General features: G+C 42.4%; 1 protein-coding gene across 1 annotated transcript; it reads left to right on the plus strand.

Annotated features, from left to right (window-relative positions):
- Positions 1–492: 492 nt before the first annotated feature.
- Positions 493–16,842, plus strand: LOC125739745 (polymeric immunoglobulin receptor-like). Its single transcript, XM_049010205.1, has 7 exons — positions 493–954; positions 1,679–1,833; positions 2,246–2,374; positions 11,964–12,284; positions 13,501–13,657; positions 13,971–14,261; positions 16,582–16,842. Exons 4-7 carry the CDS (start codon positions 12,249–12,251, stop codon positions 16,662–16,664), a joined length of 567 nt encoding a protein of 188 aa, XP_048866162.1. The 5' UTR covers positions 493–954; positions 1,679–1,833; positions 2,246–2,374; positions 11,964–12,248; the 3' UTR covers positions 16,665–16,842.
- The last annotated feature ends 1,969 nt before the right edge of the window (positions 16,843–18,811 follow it).

An 18,811-nucleotide genomic window follows, 5' to 3' on the forward strand; every position in this document is an offset into this window, starting at 1 on the left:
AGTATTTGGAGGGGAGCGTCTGTAAAAGCACAAAAAAGGAACACGTTCAGCAACGGTCTCTGCAAGGGGATTCAAACCCACACGCTTTAGCGTTCGGACACCTACAAATTGTACAAATTAGAAACTTTAAAAATTACAAGCTAACGTTAGCTGGCTCACTGGAGAAGCTCTGCAATAAGGGGAAACGTGTCTAATTTACGCCGTATAAGCTACCATTAGCTAACTAGGTAACAGCTACCATAACTCCAAAGTTTAACTGAGATGTCAAGAAAATCAGTTACTAGCATACTTGACATTGCAACATTTAGTCCGAGCCATTACAAATGTAAACCACATAATAAAATTTGAAATATACACGCCAATACGGTAAATAATAACCTTAACAACACCATATTCGCTGCAGCCTCCCGGATCCTCGTCTTCCGGGTCGTTTGCAGGGTGCGCGTGACGTCAGAGGCAGAGCGTGCAAATGACAGAGAATGCGCGTGCTGCAGCTCGTACTGACAAGTAGCGACAAACGTAACAAATATTGCGGCAAATGAAATACTTTGGTGTACGGCAGAGGTGCAGAGTTTGCTGGAAATTTTGACGGACTACAGTATCCAGGAACAACTAGATGCAAAATACAAGAAGTCCGAGATATCTGTTAAAATACGGGGCTACCTTCTTATATGTGCAGCACGATTCAATTGTATTCGCTTAGTTGCTTACTGGATAAATCTATGAGGGCTGTGTGTCAATGCACGCAAGACAACCCCAGATAAATCGCAAAATAAGGACAATCATGAGCTCCGATATTCTGTGCAGTAGTGCTGTTCTTCAACACAAAAGACAACGCAGGAAACAGAAAAGCACAACACAGAAAGTAGCACGGTGATAACGAAAGCGTGTTCAGGCCTGAAACTTTAAGTGCAATGTGTGCGCTGATCTGAGAGGCAGTCATACTAAGTCACAGTGAGTACACCCACAGAGGCGATCCTACTGGGCCTCTTGTTTTCGTATTGATCCACAGAAATTAAAAGGACCTAATGCAGTGGCACTTTAAAAACTGTATAATAAATAATAAGGACTGAAACAAAGGCCTGAGGATAGACCCTCTGTATGCAGCACAGTCTCACCTCAAGTAACTGAAAATATGTCAGCTACTTTATACTCGTGCATAAGAGAAATATGCAGGGCTGCCAATTCTAACGTATGTGGTGTGACACACGCTCTCTGACTCTCGCACTCATGCCAGAGATCTTTCTTTTTATTATTTTTTTACTTTTTTTAATTATGCATGCAAGAGATCTTAAGACAAGTCTATATTATTCCATTATGAACCTAAAATTTGCGGCATAAAAAGTGCTGTGGTAGTTTCAAACCATACTGACTACAACTAATGAAGCTACCCTGTGAGCTAAAATGATATTTTGTAAAGACCAACTATCAGTTGTTTTATGTTGCTAAAATAAGATTTCAAATATTCTTAAAATATCTGTTGCTGTAAACAACAGAACAAAGACAACATCAACAATGTTTTCCTTTTAACTGATAAGAAATACACAGAAAATGCATCAGTGGACAAACACACATCGTAAAGATTATAACCTCTGACAGTATGTACTGGCCCTCACTGTTTTCTGCAGTGTCTCTCCCTCTCAGCTCTTCATTTCACATTTTATTTTTGTTTCTGCAGAAAATAGCTGTGAGTTACATGAATGACACAGGAAACCAAGCAAACTGACTTAAATTTTTTAAATATTTCCCCTGCACTTGCATGTTCGCCCCATGTCGGTATGGGGTTTCCTCTGGGTTCTCCTGTTTCACCCCACAGTCCAAAAACATGCTGAGGTGAGTTGGAGTTACCATATTGTCTGTAGGTGTGCATGTGTGTGAATGGTGTGTTTGCCCTGCAATGGGTTGGTGCCCCATCCTGGGTTATTCCCTGCCTTATGGCCATAGCTTCCCAGATAGGCTGTGGACCCTCATGACCCTGCACAGGACAAGTGGGTATAGAAGATGGATGCATGGATGGATAATATTAATGGATATTAACTGGATACTGTCGTTCATGAAGTCTTCTTTACTCCGGCTGAAATTTTAATTTTATTACTGAAGGAGTCTATGCATTGATAGTTTATGTTCTTGAGTAACAGAAATGTTATGACTTGATGAAGCACTAGACATTCAGCCTTATGATTTTATCACTTCCTGTGTAAAGTGTCCACTCCCCCTTCACTCTGCCTGCTGTGTGTGAGACTAGAAACGACAGAGACAGTGAAGGTACAGAGGATGAGGAAGTGAGTGTCAGTCTCCACAGATCTGGGCTCAGTGACACACACACGTATGGATCCTCTGATGCTCCTGTTTCTTCTCATTGCTGGGCTCACAGGTGAGTGTCACTCATTACAGTGGAACTGAGTAGAGATCTCTCTCCTGCTCCTCCCCACACTCTCAGCTGCACTTTGGAGATCATGATGGAGATCTGCTGCTAGTTACAATAATGTGGTCCTGGATATTTTGAATACTTTTTGATGTTTAACAAATGACACATTCTTGCATACAGTGGAAGCCACTTATTGTGATCACGGTAATATGGATCAAATGCTTGGCACAGAGCCATTCCTGTACAAATACTGTTTAGATAATTCAGTTATAGTAATCAAGCAGTCTGCTAACACTGATCATTTTGGGTCCTTTTCGACATGACGACCTATAGAAAAAATGAAAACTGAGGTAGTAATTCTTTTTTTATATATAATGTAATTTCACTTTGATCGTCCTGTAACTTTGCCTTGCGGTAACCTGCCTGCTTCCATGGACTTACATGGAAAGCTAATTGGAAATTAAAACTTTGTGATTTAGAACTGAGATGCTTCAGGAAACTAGCCATAATACCCAGCCCTAATTACTATAAATTACAAATACAAAAAGTGCAAAATGTTGAATGGTACATTTTGAAGACCAACTGCATAACATTACAAAGTACTTTTGCAAAACTGTACTGAAAACAGTCTCTTTAAAGCAGGTTGTCATCAGCATGAACAAAAATACAATAAAAAAGACATAAAAATTCTACCCTGCATATAAATGTCACTAAAGAAAAAACTACATATGCAAATCTTGCATAAAATGTTGCCAGAGAAAAGGTTTAAATTAACCAGTAGAACCTGCAACAAAAAATATAGTCTCATCTGTAGTGCATTTGTTACATTCATAAAGAAAAAAAGGTCAGATAAGGATAAGTGAACTCACCATTCACTATGTAAAGTTCCTGACAAAAATTATAAAATAATGAAACTCAGTGATACAGGATGTTAAATACAGAAATAGTAGATGACAGGGTTATGTATTTATATTGTAGATTTTTTTGTCGCTGGCAGTGTTGCTGACTTGTTCATTCTAGAAGCCCGTTTTTCAAAGCAAGTGCTTTGTTGGAAAGTGTGTTTCCATCCAGTTCCATGAAAATGTTCTGGATTACCTCAAAGGTGTAGCGGAGCTCAGCAGGGTAGCTTAGGTTCAGGGCATATATCAGCCCAAACAGCATAGCGACAGCTAATGCTACATTATCAAGATCCTTCAAAACCTTGATCCCCTCAAGGATAATGCCAATATCATCTGTTTCCTCATTTGAAACATGTTCTTTTATAACATAAATACCAATAGTAGTGTCCTCAATGGTCTCGTCCATGGCTCCTCCATCCATGCACTTTAGAAGAGACAAAATATGTGATTAAGACCTAATATCAAATCCTTGGTGATTTATTTAACATTTCTTGTATTGAGAAATTCCCACCAGAAAAGTTAGAATTTTGAACATTTCATTACAAGCAAAAACCAAGGAACATTTTAATAAGAAAATGTAATATGAGAAAAAAAAATCCCCTTGTACATACCACATATTCTCGCACAAGGCTTTCAGGATCTTCACCCATATAGATACAGACCCCTTTAATGATGCACTCTCGTCCAGCATCTACATCATCACACTGAAAGGAAAGAATTTGCTTTTAAGTAGAATCATATAACAAAGACAGTTGACAACAGTCACACATATACAGTGTTTCCGCTTTTAAGTGTTTGTGTTGTCACTGATTTATTAGCTGAAATCATGTTAAAGCAGAAGCACAACCTTTTGGGTTTGAAGAATTATATTTTGAGAAGCACGTCATATGACCAAGCTTAATTTTTAATTTGTGTTTTTGTAGTTGTCAGTTTTGTACTTGAAATGTCTAATCTGACTGAAGTGGTTCATTTACATGCACTTCTAAAGGTATTCACAAGCAGTTTTAATGTAACGATTGAGTTCTGTAAACAAAACTAGACTAAACCTGAAACAAAAAGATGCTAATAATATCCAATAGAAAGTCAAAATATAGATTTCTTTTCCCAGTATTCTCAACAACTTACCTTAGCCAATTGTTCAACAACCATTTTGAGCTGAACACCTAGCTTGCCACCTCTCTTTTGGAAGAGCCTCATCAGCTTCTCGGAATACATGTCAAGCTGGGAAAGAAATTTTGACTGAAGTGGGACAGTAGTAATTCGCCTGAATTCTGCATTGACCTGAAAACAAAAAAAGTATACATAATTTAAAATGAATAGAAAATGTAGTAAATAAAAGTGAAGTTTGAAGTTTATTGACAGTTGTAAAACTATTTAAATTTTTAACTTGTTAAAAACATTCTAAAAATCATAAATTGATAGGTATGACATTAATCTGACCTCATTGACTTCAAACAGAGCAGGCCACCTTTCCATGAAATCTCCCACCATTGGTGCATCTCGAACAACTTCGTGTCTTCTGTGAGCGAATGTCCTTTCCATCTTGACTTTCACAACCTCTCGGTTATTCTTCTTCTTAACATCCAAGAGAAGAGCTTTTTGCATGGCCTCCAGACTTTCCACAGTTTCTGTCCATGGGTATGCAGGACAAAAATTCACCTCTGCTCTCTTGGCCTTTTTCACACCAAAGGCTGCACTGCGATTTCCTGCAGGTTTGTTTTTTAAAGAGTTAACTGTGACCTCTGGGCAGCCCAGCTTTCTCAGGTGTGTGCGGTAGTTTGAGAGTTTATATTTCAAACTAGTTTTCCATCCCCCGTATCCAGTGCAAGACCCCTTCTCAGTTAAACAGGGGTGTTTCTGGATAAGACTCTGAGCTACCTGTTCCATTTCCTTATCTCTCACATAGACTTTATACTGTACAATTTCCTGCACCAAAGAATCAAGGATGGTTGATTTCAACTTGGGGTCTGGAATAAGTGTTGTGCCGTTTTTAATGTAAGCCACATTTGCCTGCTGAAGTTTAATTTCAGCATCAAAGGAGAATTTTGGTACATAAAAAACATCGGGCCAAGAGGATCGAGAGCTTGTAGAGTCACTGGATGACAGTACATCTGTATCCACAGTTCCACTTGATAGTGATGAAGAGTCATGCACAGAAGGAGGACTGAGAACTTTGGGTGTTTGGCCTGGATTGAAAACAGCAGGTGTATCTTCCTGCTGTGTGGAAGTGGGCCTTGACATATCAATGACTTTAAGAGTACCTCTGTCTTCTACTTCTGAAACAGATGTAAGATTAAGGAACTCATTTCCAAACAAGTTATCCATGAACTGAAGTCTGAAACGGCCCTCAAGTCCACACTGTGTCTTCACTTCAACTATAAGGTCATCAATAGACGCAGGAAGTCCACATGGAAGAGTCAACCTCTGAGAGCTGCCATCAGACAAGATGATCTTGAGTATCACAGGGGTCCCCATCTTCAGAGCAGTTTACTCTGCACACAGACATGAAAAGGAGCAAATAGGAAGACACCCAGTGATTTGGCACATTTCAATTATTTATAGATAAGCATTTCTAAAAACAATTGTATTATCTATTATGAAACCAAAAGTTAATCAAGTTGTTCATACAATGTTTGCACTACAATTACAAAAGCTATTCCAAATAACTAATGTGAGTGAAAATCAAAAGATGAATGAATTCTGAGTAAACACTGTGTAGCAGGTGAGGTTCATCATGCTGCTTCCTCCTATAATAATTTTTTTAAATGAGCAAAATCAAAAGCAAAATACAACATCAAATTGTTCACTACTATCCCACCTTTTATAATAATATGCCTTTTCAAAGTCACCATGCGAGATGATCCAATCTTGTAGTCATTTAGTGGATAAATGTCCTTAAGTTCACTCAGTGTCACAAGGTTGAATGTTCTTGTGGGTGCTGGGCTGAGGTCAAAGGCTCTATAATGCTCTCGATACCAACCACATAACTTTTTCACAATGTAGAATACATTGTCATGTACAATGCAGATTTGACAAATTTCACTAAATTCAGTCAATCCACACATTGCTCCATGAGCCAGTATCATTCCCTTCCTATAGGTAATGCCCTTGTATGTCACACACTGTGTAAGGTGAACCTCTGGTTTGTCAGAGAACTTTTGCCTGATGATCTGTGCAATCTCCTCATTTAGCAAGTCTACAGGTGAAGTGGATACAGCAGAGACCTCTAGATTAGACTTGTTCAGACATGGTGCACTCAGATGGTAAGCAATCATCATCTGATGCTTTGTGGCTAATGAGAGGGGCACATTCTTAAAGCAACTTGTGTGTTTGACAACTTTCTTGAAAAAGCTGTGTTTGCCCTCAAATCGCATTGTCCACTGACTGACAAGTGGACCAAACAGCCTTATCATTTGTGGATAGTGCTCCAAAAAATGGTGTTTCGGGAGCAGCTTGATGTCTGGGAACAGCTCTTGGTATCGCATCCTATGCTCTGTGATTTTACACTCTAAAAATGCCAAAGAGTCATCATCATGTACAGGGGCCACAATAAGCTCTGTGATGTCCTTCAGATCCATAAGAACAAGCCAAGCAGGCTCACCATCAGGTACATGTGATCCAACCAAAAAGGGCAAGAATCGGAGCAAGCTCCAGTTTTCATGAGCATTCCCTCCCACTGTTTTTGTACTAGAGAAACTTTGCGAGATGACATGAGGTTTATTTGTCTTAGCCCATTTGTATGTAAACTTCAGTAAGGCATTATTCAGATCAGCTAGTGTGAAAAGCTTTTTAGATATCAACACTGTTAAGCAGTGAGCGAGCTCTACTGGAATAATACCCTCAAAAACATCATGGGCAAGATCAGGTGGATAGCCAAAAATGGCATGAAAATGAGAGAGATTTTTTGTGAACACATTCCTTTTTCACTCCACAAAAACTTGTGCCTGACTCTTGGGCTTGAGTAAGATGGGTTTGATAAAGTTCCTTTGTTCTTAGACTGAAAGTACCGGATGCAACAGAATATAACTGAATATCAGATCTGTTTCCCGTGCAAAATCTGCAGTAATACTCTACAGAAAAACTCTGCAAAAACCCTGCAACACTATGTGCTCCCAGGTTGTCAGCCACAACACTGAATACTGTCCCTTGGACTGACTCACCCAACAGTGGGACAAAAATACCTTGCTCCTCCAGAATTTTTAGATCATGAAGAAGAGGCTCAAATACTTTTTCATAACCATAAGTTTTAACATCATCACTTTTGCACAAAACTGCCAAATAGATAGATGATAGTGAAGAGTGAGACCCCGGAGGCAAGTTAGCCAACACCCAATAAACAGCACAAAGCTTATGTTTTTTTCTCGAGGTACCAAGGGGATTGCAGGTTTCAAAGTCATCTACATATAAATTTACAATGATCCGTGGTTTTTCACAGGCAAGAAAACCATTTTCTTTAAATATGGAACCATCTCTTGAGGACTGAAAAACTCCAGAATGTGTTTCCTGCTGCTTTTGATAATTCTTAACATTATCAACAATATCCCTTTTGCTTAAAAGCTGCTCCAAGGTTTTCAAAATTGGGACATACTGAAAACTACGTTTGTTTTTTGCATTAAGACAATATTCGACAGGCTCTACAATGCTGAAGTTCTGCTTGTAATACTGCTTACGCAGGTAGGCCGTACTTAAAGGAACTCCTTTCTGAATAGAGCTTTGTACAGGGCCGTCAGTAGAAATTGCCTTTACAATCTCATTAATAATACTTTCGTTAACAGGGAGGTCTCTCTCATCAAAGATGCGACTCACTATGTCAGAAGATAAAGGAGCAGTTGCAAAACAAATCAAATGATGAAGTTCCCCCAAGAATTCATCAACAGCTTTGCTTGGAACATGAACCAAATGCTCTAACTTTAGTAAAGCAGCAGCAAATGTCTGCTCTATGATCTTCTGCAAATCTTTGGTGGGACAGTGGTGGATTGAATTAGCAGCAATATCTGGCTCTGGACCTACACACTCTTTACTATAATCTTCCAATGCAGGAGGACATTCTACAGTTGCAACTACTTTAGGTTTAAAATCAGCTAAAGTGTGGTGGCAGTGTTTTCTGTTTTTGTGCGATTTAAATGTACAATAGATATTTGTTTTAAAGTCACAGCCTAAAAACATGCAGGTGACGGTCTCATTTCTTTTAAGATGTGCATTAATATGAGAAAAATAATCTCTCTCCGATGTTAAATTGCTACAAGCACAAAGGTGGCAACTTAATATTCCCTTCTCTTTGTGAGTGACCCCTGTAGAGTGGATTTTACTTTGGTGGACAATAAGGGCATTCCAAGACTTAAATGTGCATGGACAGTTCTGATATGTACATGGAAAACGAGAACTATGTCCAAAATGTGGATGTTTCAACTTGTAGTTACTCAAAAGCTCTAATCTACTTAACACAGTTTGTGTGCACCCCTTACATCTCCACACAGGAGGTGCCAAAGTCTGTAAGAGATAAAGTTCTGATGTGAGATGAAGATATTCATTAAGCATACTAGATTAGTACAAATTAAACCAAAAAGAATTGATACTTACCATTACTGAGCCTTTGAATATGATGAAAAATATAATGGGGCCTAGGGAAAAAAAAAATCAAAATAAAAAATTTGACATAAATTAATTCTGAGACCACATACAAATAAAGTCAGTGCAGTTGTAACACATTCTGAGTGACAATGCGTTTAATAAATGCAAATGGCATATTTATTATGTAGATGTATGAAGAAATTCAATGTGGCGCCGCCCTTCTGGCATTCATACATTTCATTCAGAATAGTCAAAGCAAGCATTCCCCAAATTCTATTGCATGTAATCAACCTGAAGCATACAAACACACAGCAAACACCATTTATGCTTCCTCCAGCTGTTTTTTTTCTGGCTAAGTACAGTTATTTATGCTACTATTTACCCACTATTCTCACTAAACCGACTTCAACTCAGCTGTTTTAGTGCATTACAAACATTGTCACTTTACTCCAGCCATACAGAATTATTGTTATTCTGTTCAGATATAGATTTTTCTGCTCATTTGTTAATCTGACTGCTCATTAGACATTACCGTCAATTTTAAGATCTCTGATAAATTTTTACAAAAATGGCTTTATCAATATTTGCAGGTCATTATATAGGTCTCTTAGTGATAGCGATCTTTTTTTATGATGAAAATGTAATAAATAATAATTACGTCATCGTGAATCAGTAATTGTGGATTTACCACAGTCTCTATGAATAAACACTATATTTTGAGGCTGAATTTTAAAGCTCTTGGACTGGATATGAATTAGGGCTACACGATATATCGTTTTAGCATCGTCATCGCGATGTACACACGTTCAATAGTCATATCGCAGGAGGCGCGATGTCAAGTAACGCAAATTAAATTAAGCAGCGCGCCAGCGCTTTTGATATTTTTGCTAAACTAGCAAATGCCACGAAGTGCTTATTCTTAAACAATCCACAAAGGTTTGTCAATACAGGGGTCACCAACCTTTTCGAAACTGACAGCTACTTCACGGGTACTGAGCCATACCAAGGGCGACCGCGAGCGGGGGCTGGGGGGGAGAGTGTTAGAGGTATTTCGACTAGCACGAGAAGGGGGAAGGGGTATTTAAACTTGCGCGAATGGGCAGAAAACCTAAGCTCTATGGTGATTTGTACTATTATTAGAAATGCCTTGCTGGTGACCCACTTCCGGGTTCCAAGTCGTTCGCGGGTGACCCCTGGTCTAATATAATTTAGACTAATATAAGATGACATGTGTCACGATTGTATCCCAGGAAGTTCCGCTGGGTTATCTGATATTTTTCCAGAAAAGAATGCGAAGCAGTGAAAGCTGGTTTTCAGTTAATTTACTTGGTAAATAAAAAGTGAATAATACAATAAAATACCACGAAAAACGCCAACGCTGCGAGATCGGCCACCGCAGGCAGATCTCGCGCACTACAAGAATAGAAGTAAATGTCCGATTTGACTGCAATCTGGAGTTTATTCTCTGCCCCTGCCCTCTGTTTTAATCCCTAATTTTAGATACAAGTATAATTTTAAAAAGGGCAATGATTAAGTTATTATAATTGGCATTAATTTGGAGCAAAATCATCTTAATCTTTGTAGAATGATTAATTATTCAAATACAGCTATTCAACTAATTAGATTTCATGAAATCATGAATTTTAATATCGCGATATATATTGCAGAAAGAATAAACATCGCGATGTGATTTATACCAATATCGTGCAGCCTTAATATGAATGCTTGGAAAACTTAGCTAGATCATCTAAAGGGTAAGCTATCCATCTCAACTGGCATATTACACTCTACCATTCACGAGAAGCAATAGCAGGAGGGGCGCCAGTCTAAGTATTTCCTCGTCTCGTCACTCCCAACCAGCTCGTGTGAAAAACCAGCACTTCGTCTCCCAACATCTTATTTACAAAGAAAACTTAATTAAAACTTTCGAAATATCTGTTTATTGACAGCTGGCGGCTACTTTACAAACTCTTACAAAAATACAGAAAACTTTTTTAACGGTTTTCAGACCGGGTTCTCACTAGCTAGCTCGGTACAGCACATGAATGAAATGTTGAAAATGTAAAATAAATGTGCTGAACATATCACCCACCTAGCAAACAAGAGATTAGTTTGGTTTGCTTACTTGTTTCGTAAAACAATCTCGAAGGACCTTTTCGTAATTGAACGTCCTGAGGTTTTGGCGGCTTCTAGCTCAAAAAAGGCGCAATATTTCTTCTTCTTCTGTGTTTTTGAATGGCGCAATCAGGTCTATGTCCGCCAGCTGCATCATCGCCACCTGTCGTTAACCAAGTAGTAGGGCTTTCTGGCGCCTTTTTACAAACATTCAACTTCCGGTGGTGAACAAACTTAATTATTAGTTTTTCCATTAAGACATTTTCAGTCAACGTGATGAAATCTAGCACCATCATTATTCTAAACATGTAAAATAAACTTGATTAATTTATGTTCACAGAGTGGACATGAACTTATTGGGCAGAATGAATTAAATTTATTATAGTAAATCCAAAGACCCCTGATTTCCCTTTTTTTCAGTGTAGTGACTGTGTGTGAGTGTTTGCCCTGTGACAGACTGGCATCCTGTCCTGGGTGTTCCCCTGTCTTGTGCTCTGTGCTGCCTCAGATCAGCTCCACACTCGCTGTACTGTACTGACCCTGTACTGGATAAGCATGTGGAAGATGGATGGCTGAACTAAAATACATTTAAATACTTTCTGTATCTCATTCTTAAGTCAAATACCACAGAATTAAGTTTACAAATGAAGCCTTAGTGTCACAGGGGTGTGGTCGTCCCACAGTGACAAGCCCATTCATTCACCTCCCCTGTGCCTTATTACCAGTGATTTAAGGTCCTGGTTTTCCTCTCAGACCCTAGAACACACTCCCAGACTCAGATTCCCGATCCCACATCCCGCTGTAGCCCTTCCCAAGATCCGACACCTGTTTTGTTTTCCTGTGTCTCTCCCTTGTTCTTGTGACAAAATGACAGTCTTTGTCTTTTAAACATCCCCGTGGTTCTAATAAACGAATGTGACCCTAATCCAAGCATTATACAAACATTATACAGTTACTTAGAGATACTGCGATGTGGAAAATGTGAATTCAGTTGGTTGTTCTCCCTGCAGGTGCTGACAGTGTGTCCACAGTTGGATGGGTGACTGTACAGAGAGGAGGATCTGTCACCATCCCATGTTTCTATGATGACAGATATAAGGCACATGTGAAATCCTGGTGTAAAGGGAGTTATTGGAAGTCATGTACTCCCATAGTACACACTGACTCTCGACAGGAGGGTAACGTGTCAATCAGAGATGATCCTGACCAGCGAGTCTTCACTGTGACCATGAACAATCTGACAGCTGGGGACTCTGGTTGGTACTCATGCTTTGTAAATATTAGTGGAGCTTCAGATGTTGGAGATCGGGTTTACCTGTCAGTCACTGAAGGTAAGATGTCTGTACAAAATATCTGATCAGACCCTTTTCGTACATATATTTCTATATAAGTATGAATGCAAATGTTCATTGTTTGAGCTGAAAATGACTGTAAAGTTTTTATTTGTAAATAAGGATGGAATTAAAATAAATACAAGGAATGAATCAGCCAATGATAAGCTGCATTTTTGTACATTAGGGTCCAAATATGCACATTTATCATTTATGTGATAAATACAATCAGAGAGAAGTAACAGTATCAGTTTAAATGGGCTACATCAGGGGTCCTGCAACTTTCAGGGGGAAATTTGGGGTTTGGTGGCAGGATTGACTCTCCAGCCACCGGAGAAAACTTCACACTGTTCCATTCCATCCGAACTAGTGTGGGGCTGAGGTATCACCTGCCGTACGGCTGCTCTCAGGTTCTCATCCCTGAGGAGGGTCATTGTGTGGTGGGTGTGGCAACACGCTGTATCAGGACACACTTCTTACCTCCCTTCAGGGGTGTAACTTTCTATCCATCCATACATCCATCCATACATCCATCCATCAATCCATACATCCATGCAAGGAACAACCTAGGATGGGACACCAACCTGTCGCAGGGCATGCACACACAGACACACACACACACACACACACACACAGACCTGTACTCATATCTTTGTGGGGAGTCTCCATTCATTTCTATGGGCACAACCCTAATCCCGACAATGACACCCTTAACCCCTACCCAGCCCTAACCTTAACCATAAGTAATCAATCAAAATACAAGACTCTTGGCATTTTTAGTTTTTTTTATTGCAGTCACATATTTTTAGAGAACTCAATTTCTCCTTATGGGGACTGAAAAAATGGTCCCCACAACGTCAAAATGACAGGTTTTTATTACATTGTGGGGACATTTGCAGATGTGTGAGGCAACAGCACTAAGCACTACATCACCGTGCCATTAGCAAAGCAGATTTTAATATTCTTTGTTTAATATTCTACCTTTTTATTAATTTGTGCATAAATGGTGTAATAGGGAGAGAGAGTTAATCAGCCTGGTAATTTTCATACTGTTCCTGCAAGTGTGTCCACACTGAGACGGGTGTCTGTACAGAGAGGAGGATCTGTCACCATCCCATGTTTATATGGTGACAGATATAAAACTCATGTGAAATACTGGTGCAGAGGGTATAATGTGAGGTCATGTACTCCCATAGTACACACTGACTCTCCACAGGAGGGTAAAGTGTCAGTCAGAGATGATCCTGACCAGCGAGTCTTCACTGTGACCATCAACAATCTCACAGCTGAGGACTCCGATCGGTACTGGTGTGGTGTGAAGCATAGTGGAGCCTCAGATGTTGGAGATCGGGTTAACCTGTCAGTCATTGATGGTAATGAAATGCACAGTATGTAACATGTCATTTAGCCAGAAAGGAAGGACATTAACAGAAATATTAAAGGAAAAGATGCTTTAATATTATAAAAATCTGCATTTTATTTTCATTCAATGTGATAAACGAGACTTGGAAGAAATAACAAGTGACAGTTTAAATGGACGACTACATGGGGTTAAATATGATAAGTAATATGTTAAGAAATGTCAGTTTATTTGACAAACATTTACATATGCATGTTGTAATGGGCTGATATTCATAAACATTTCATTGCTATGCAAATCTTTGAGTGTTTTATCTGTGTGTTCAGGTCCTCCAGGGCTGTCAGTGGAGAAACAGGAGGTGACGGGTGTGGATGGAGACAGTGTCAGTGTTCAGTGTTACTATGGAAACAACAGAAGACATAGGATGTGGTGTAAGATTGGGGGCTCCTGTGCATCAGAGAGATCTGGGAGTTTGGATGGGAGGCCTGTCCTGATCAGGGATGACACAGAAAATAAAACCTTCATTGTGACAATGAGTGGGCTGAAGAGGAAGGACACTGGCTGGTATTGGTGTGCTGCTGGAATCCTGCAGATTCCAGTTCATATTACTGTTAAACGTAAGTAATTGATTTAAATCTGCATGTGAATCATCCATCCATCCATTTTCCAAACCACTTATCCTACTGGGTCGCGGGGGGTCCGGAGCCTATCCCGGGAGCAATGGGCACGAGGCAGGGAACAACCTAGGATGGGTGGCGAGCCCATCGTAGGGCACACTCACACACCATTCACTCACGCATGCACACCTACGGGCAATTTAGCAACTCCAATTAGCCTCAGCATGTTTTTGCACTGTGGGGGGAAACCGGAGTACCCGGAGGAAACCCCACGACGACATGGAAACTCCACACACATGTGACCCAGGCGGAGACTCGAACCCGGGACCCAGAGGTGTGAGGCAACAGTGCTAACCACTGCACCACCATGCTGCTCCCTCACTAACTCCTACAGCTATTAAATTAATAATAAACTGGGAGCATCTTACTTAAAATAAAACTAATAAAATACAACTAAATTGTTTTATTCATTAAATCTTATTGATTTAAAATTTATACTAATTTGTCATACATCCATTATGGCACTTTATCCCGCTGATTAAACAATTGTAGTTAGATACTGTCATGACCTGCTTGTCGGCTCCTCATGTGTGTCATGCCCCCTGCTTACCCACGTGTTCTTTCCTGATCGTACCCAGCTGTGTCTGATTATTTTCAATCAGTCCTGTGTATTTCAGTCCGTATCTTACCTGAGTCCTTTGTCTGTCATTGTTGTTAGCTGTAGTATTGGTGATGGTTTCCTGTCTGTCCCTAGTCGCTAGTCCTAGTTTCCCCCAATAAACCCCCGTTTTGCCCCGATACCTGCCTGTTTGCCTGCTTCGTACCAGCTAACCCGCACGATCACCTGCCTGCACCACCCCGATCGTGACAGAATGACAGACCGTAAGAAAAGGAGGAAGCAGAGGAGAAGGAAGCACCTGGAGGAGCCGATCAGTCTGGACGCCTGCTCCCTCGCCAACCCCTGGCCTCTCGCGGAGGGCGAGAGAAAGGAGCTCGTCCTGGGCTCTGACCCAGAACCGCTCTACCTGGGAGCCTACTCCCTAGCGAGGCTCTGGGTTCCCAGCGACGACGACGAGGATGAGCCCTTCACGTTCCCTGGGCTGGAGCCTATCCCCCCGGAGCAGCTACCGCCCCTGGACCAGTACAGTTACTGGCCCGAACGACTGGCAAATTGGGGAGGTTTTAGGGCTGTAAGGGACTGGATCCCCCGAGTGCCCCGGGTCCCGAAGAGGATCGCGCCCGTCTCCCCCTCCCAGGACTTGCCAGTTCTGCCTGCGCTGTCAGCGCAGCTCCCGCCTCTGCAACCTGCGCAGCCGGAGCAGCCATCACCGCTGTCCGCTACGTCTGCGCAGCTTCCTCCACCTGCGGCTTGCGAGTCCGAGCAGCCGCCGCTGCCTGCGGACCCCGATCCCGTGCAGCGGCCGCTGCCTGCGGACCCCGATCCCGTGCAGCCGCAGCTGCCTGCGGACCCCGATCCCGTGCAGCCACCGCTACCTATGGACCCCGCTCCCGTGCAGCCGTCGCTGCCTGCGGACCCCGATCCCGTGCAGCCGCGGCTGCCTGCGGAGACCACGCCCAAGGCGCCCTCTCTGCCGCTCCTACAGCCTGCAGCTCCCGGGCAGGCGCCCCCCCTGCAGCAACCTGCAGCTCCCGGGCAGGCGCCCCCCCCTGCAGCAACCTGCAGCTTCCGGGCAGGCGCCCCTTCCACTGCCTGCCCTAGTGACTTTGCCTTCAGTGACCCCGATCGAGGGCCGTTTTGTCTGTGTCCCGCAAGGGAAGGGGACACAGACGTCGGACTGGGGTCCCACCCGCCCTGCCCCCTGGCTCGCCCTCCCTCGCCTGCGCTAGGGCTCGGTTGGCGCCTGCGGGTCCTGGCCCTCTGGGTCGGCTGTCGCCTGCGGGTCCCCCTCCGCGGCCTCGTCGCCCTGCCTCGCTCCCACCTCCGGTGCCTGGTCGGTCGCCTGCGGGCTCCCCGACGGCGGCTCCGCTATCGCCTGCTGGTCCACCCGCTCCTGTGCCTCCTCTGCCCCTCCGGGGTCCCCTCCGGCTCCGGCCTCCCGGCCCGCTGCGGCCCCTCCGGCCGCCTCCCATCGCCCGCTGGGGCTCCCTCGGGTTTTCCCCTGTTCCCCCGCCTTCTTCCCTGCCTCTGTCCCTTCTTCCTTTTGTTCCTCCTGTTCCCGCTATGTCCCCTTTCCTGCTTTGTCTTTCTGCCTTCCCTGTCCTTTGTCAGCTCCTGTCTCGCGTCCTGTCGCTTGCCCTGTTTTGTGCATCGGTCCTGTTTCCCGTCTCTCGTTGATGGTTCTGTTTTTTTTTGCTCCAGGTCCCGGTTCCCGTGTCCCGTCTGTCGCCTCCTCCCTGGCACGCCCGGTGAAGCGCGCCTTTGGAGGGGGGGTTCTGTCATGACCTGCTCGTCGGCTCCTCATGTGTGCCACGCCCCCTGCTTACCCACGTGTTCTTTCCCGATTGTACCCAGCTGCCTGCCTGCACCACCCCGATCGTGACAGATACTTTACCCAACACCCGAGGCCTGCAGCGGGGCGTCCGGGCCTATGCCAGAGCCCCAGACTTGTGGTGCTAGAGATCGACTTTTATTTAAATTAGAAATATATTATTTTATACTATTCACAAACAAGACAGATTAATTAATAGAGGTAATGTGCTTTCTGCCAGGATGGGACTGCTGGCTGTCTGCTTCTTACATCCAGGACCAGCGGTTAAACGAGATATTACAGTCACTCTGCAGTCACCCTGCAACAATTTGTCAACCGGCGGCCATTTGTTTCATTGTTTGCTTCCTTCTCATGGGCTTATCGCTCACGACTCCAAAAGCTCTTGTGCTGACGCCCCGTTACCCACTGCCGCGGACATTAGCTGACCGACATGCCTAGACATGCAATACGCATAAATCCCCCCCCCCCCCCCCAAAACAGGATGGCTGTGTTTTACCGATATAAAATAGTACATTTTGTTTAAAGCTACAATAAATATATTATAATATTTTCATAAAATAATTAATCTCACCTGTTCACTATCAGTGCCCTGGGATATTAACACTTTGGTCATGACACTAATTCATTGTTCTCCATCTAATCATTTTCTCTGTAGAATATCTTTTATAATTTATATTTCAGTTTCAAGAGTGACCTTTTCTTAGTCTTTATTGACTAACAGAAAATTGCTTTTTATTAACAATCCTTTCTCCTGTTTCCACTGCTCTCCTTTTCTCTGCACATGATGAAGAAGGAGGGGATAATGAAAAACGGAGGTAAGCATTCAGCAGCATTTACAGTAGTGTGGGGGTCCTGCTAGCAGCATTTACCTGATCACACAGTGATGGGAAACTGTCATTTTAATTTTAAGAAAAAAAGATGTTGTTTTTTATTTCATTTTCTTAATAATAAACTTGAGATCCCATCCCATCCAGGGTGAGCCCTTGCCTTGTGCCCTGTGCTGCTGGGGAACGACTGCAGGCCTGTTTTTACAAAATAGTGTAACATGTTGTGTGATAATCTCTAGCTATTTTCATGCTCTTTGTTAATGTCTCCTGTTCCTCACATGTGTCCTGTGTAATAGTACAGATGTGGCTGTACCGTGTTTCTATAAAGCATGTAAGACTTTACTGTTCACATCCACCCTCTTATTCAGCTCTTTGGTCCAGCTGGCTCTGTATGTAGGACTGAGCTTATTGGTGCTGCTGTTGGTCATCATCATCACATGGAAAGTGCGGGACAAATACAGTGAGTGGCAACTTCATGCTTTTATCCTTTTCCAAAGATTGCTTGACAGGGACACAGACAGCAGCATTCAGACACACAGGTCTATGCAGTGAAATTAAAACATAAAACGTGGTCACAACCCTTTGGAAAAGGAATAACAGTGCAGAGCTAAAATCCACTATAGTACAAACAGGACATCAGAGGACAGCAGCCCTGAAGGAGCCTTTCTAACCCGAACCCTTTCCTCCATGATCCTGCAGACTTTCCTCTGACCCCCTGAGTCTGTGTCCACCCAGCTGAGCTTATAAAAACCTCCCTGAATTAGTTATTCTAACCAGGGCCGGCTGGGATTCACTGATTGGTTACCAGCAAGCTCAGACTGGTAATCAGTTGTCATAGAAATAAGAAAACTATTGCCCCTATTGAGTAGATAGTTTTACTCATTAATTAGACTTGATAATATTTTCAGATGTATGTACATGCTGATTAAAAGTGAATGTGTTTGTTACAAAGCAAGTCATCTGTGTCGGTTAAGGACAGAGACAATGGTGTCAGCAGAATAATTTTCTATTTTTTTCCTTGTAGAGAAAAATGTGGCTGGGAGCCAAAATCTAGGAAGGACAGTAAGTTCATGTTTCATATGGGAAGAAAATCTGTCATGCTCCGATCATGCCGATCCTCTTGTGTGCCACGCCCCCTCACCTACCTCATGTTGAATCCTCGTGTTATCATCTGTTTTTTGTTACATCTAATTAGTTCTGTGTATTTAAGTCCGCCTCAGAGTATGTTTCCCCATTCAGCGTATTTACGAACCCACAAATGCTACCCAGGGTC

Source organism: Brienomyrus brachyistius, chromosome 4 (assembly GCF_023856365.1).
Source record: "Brienomyrus brachyistius isolate T26 chromosome 4, BBRACH_0.4, whole genome shotgun sequence".
NCBI classification, from domain to species: Eukaryota; Metazoa; Chordata; class Actinopteri; order Osteoglossiformes; family Mormyridae; genus Brienomyrus; species Brienomyrus brachyistius.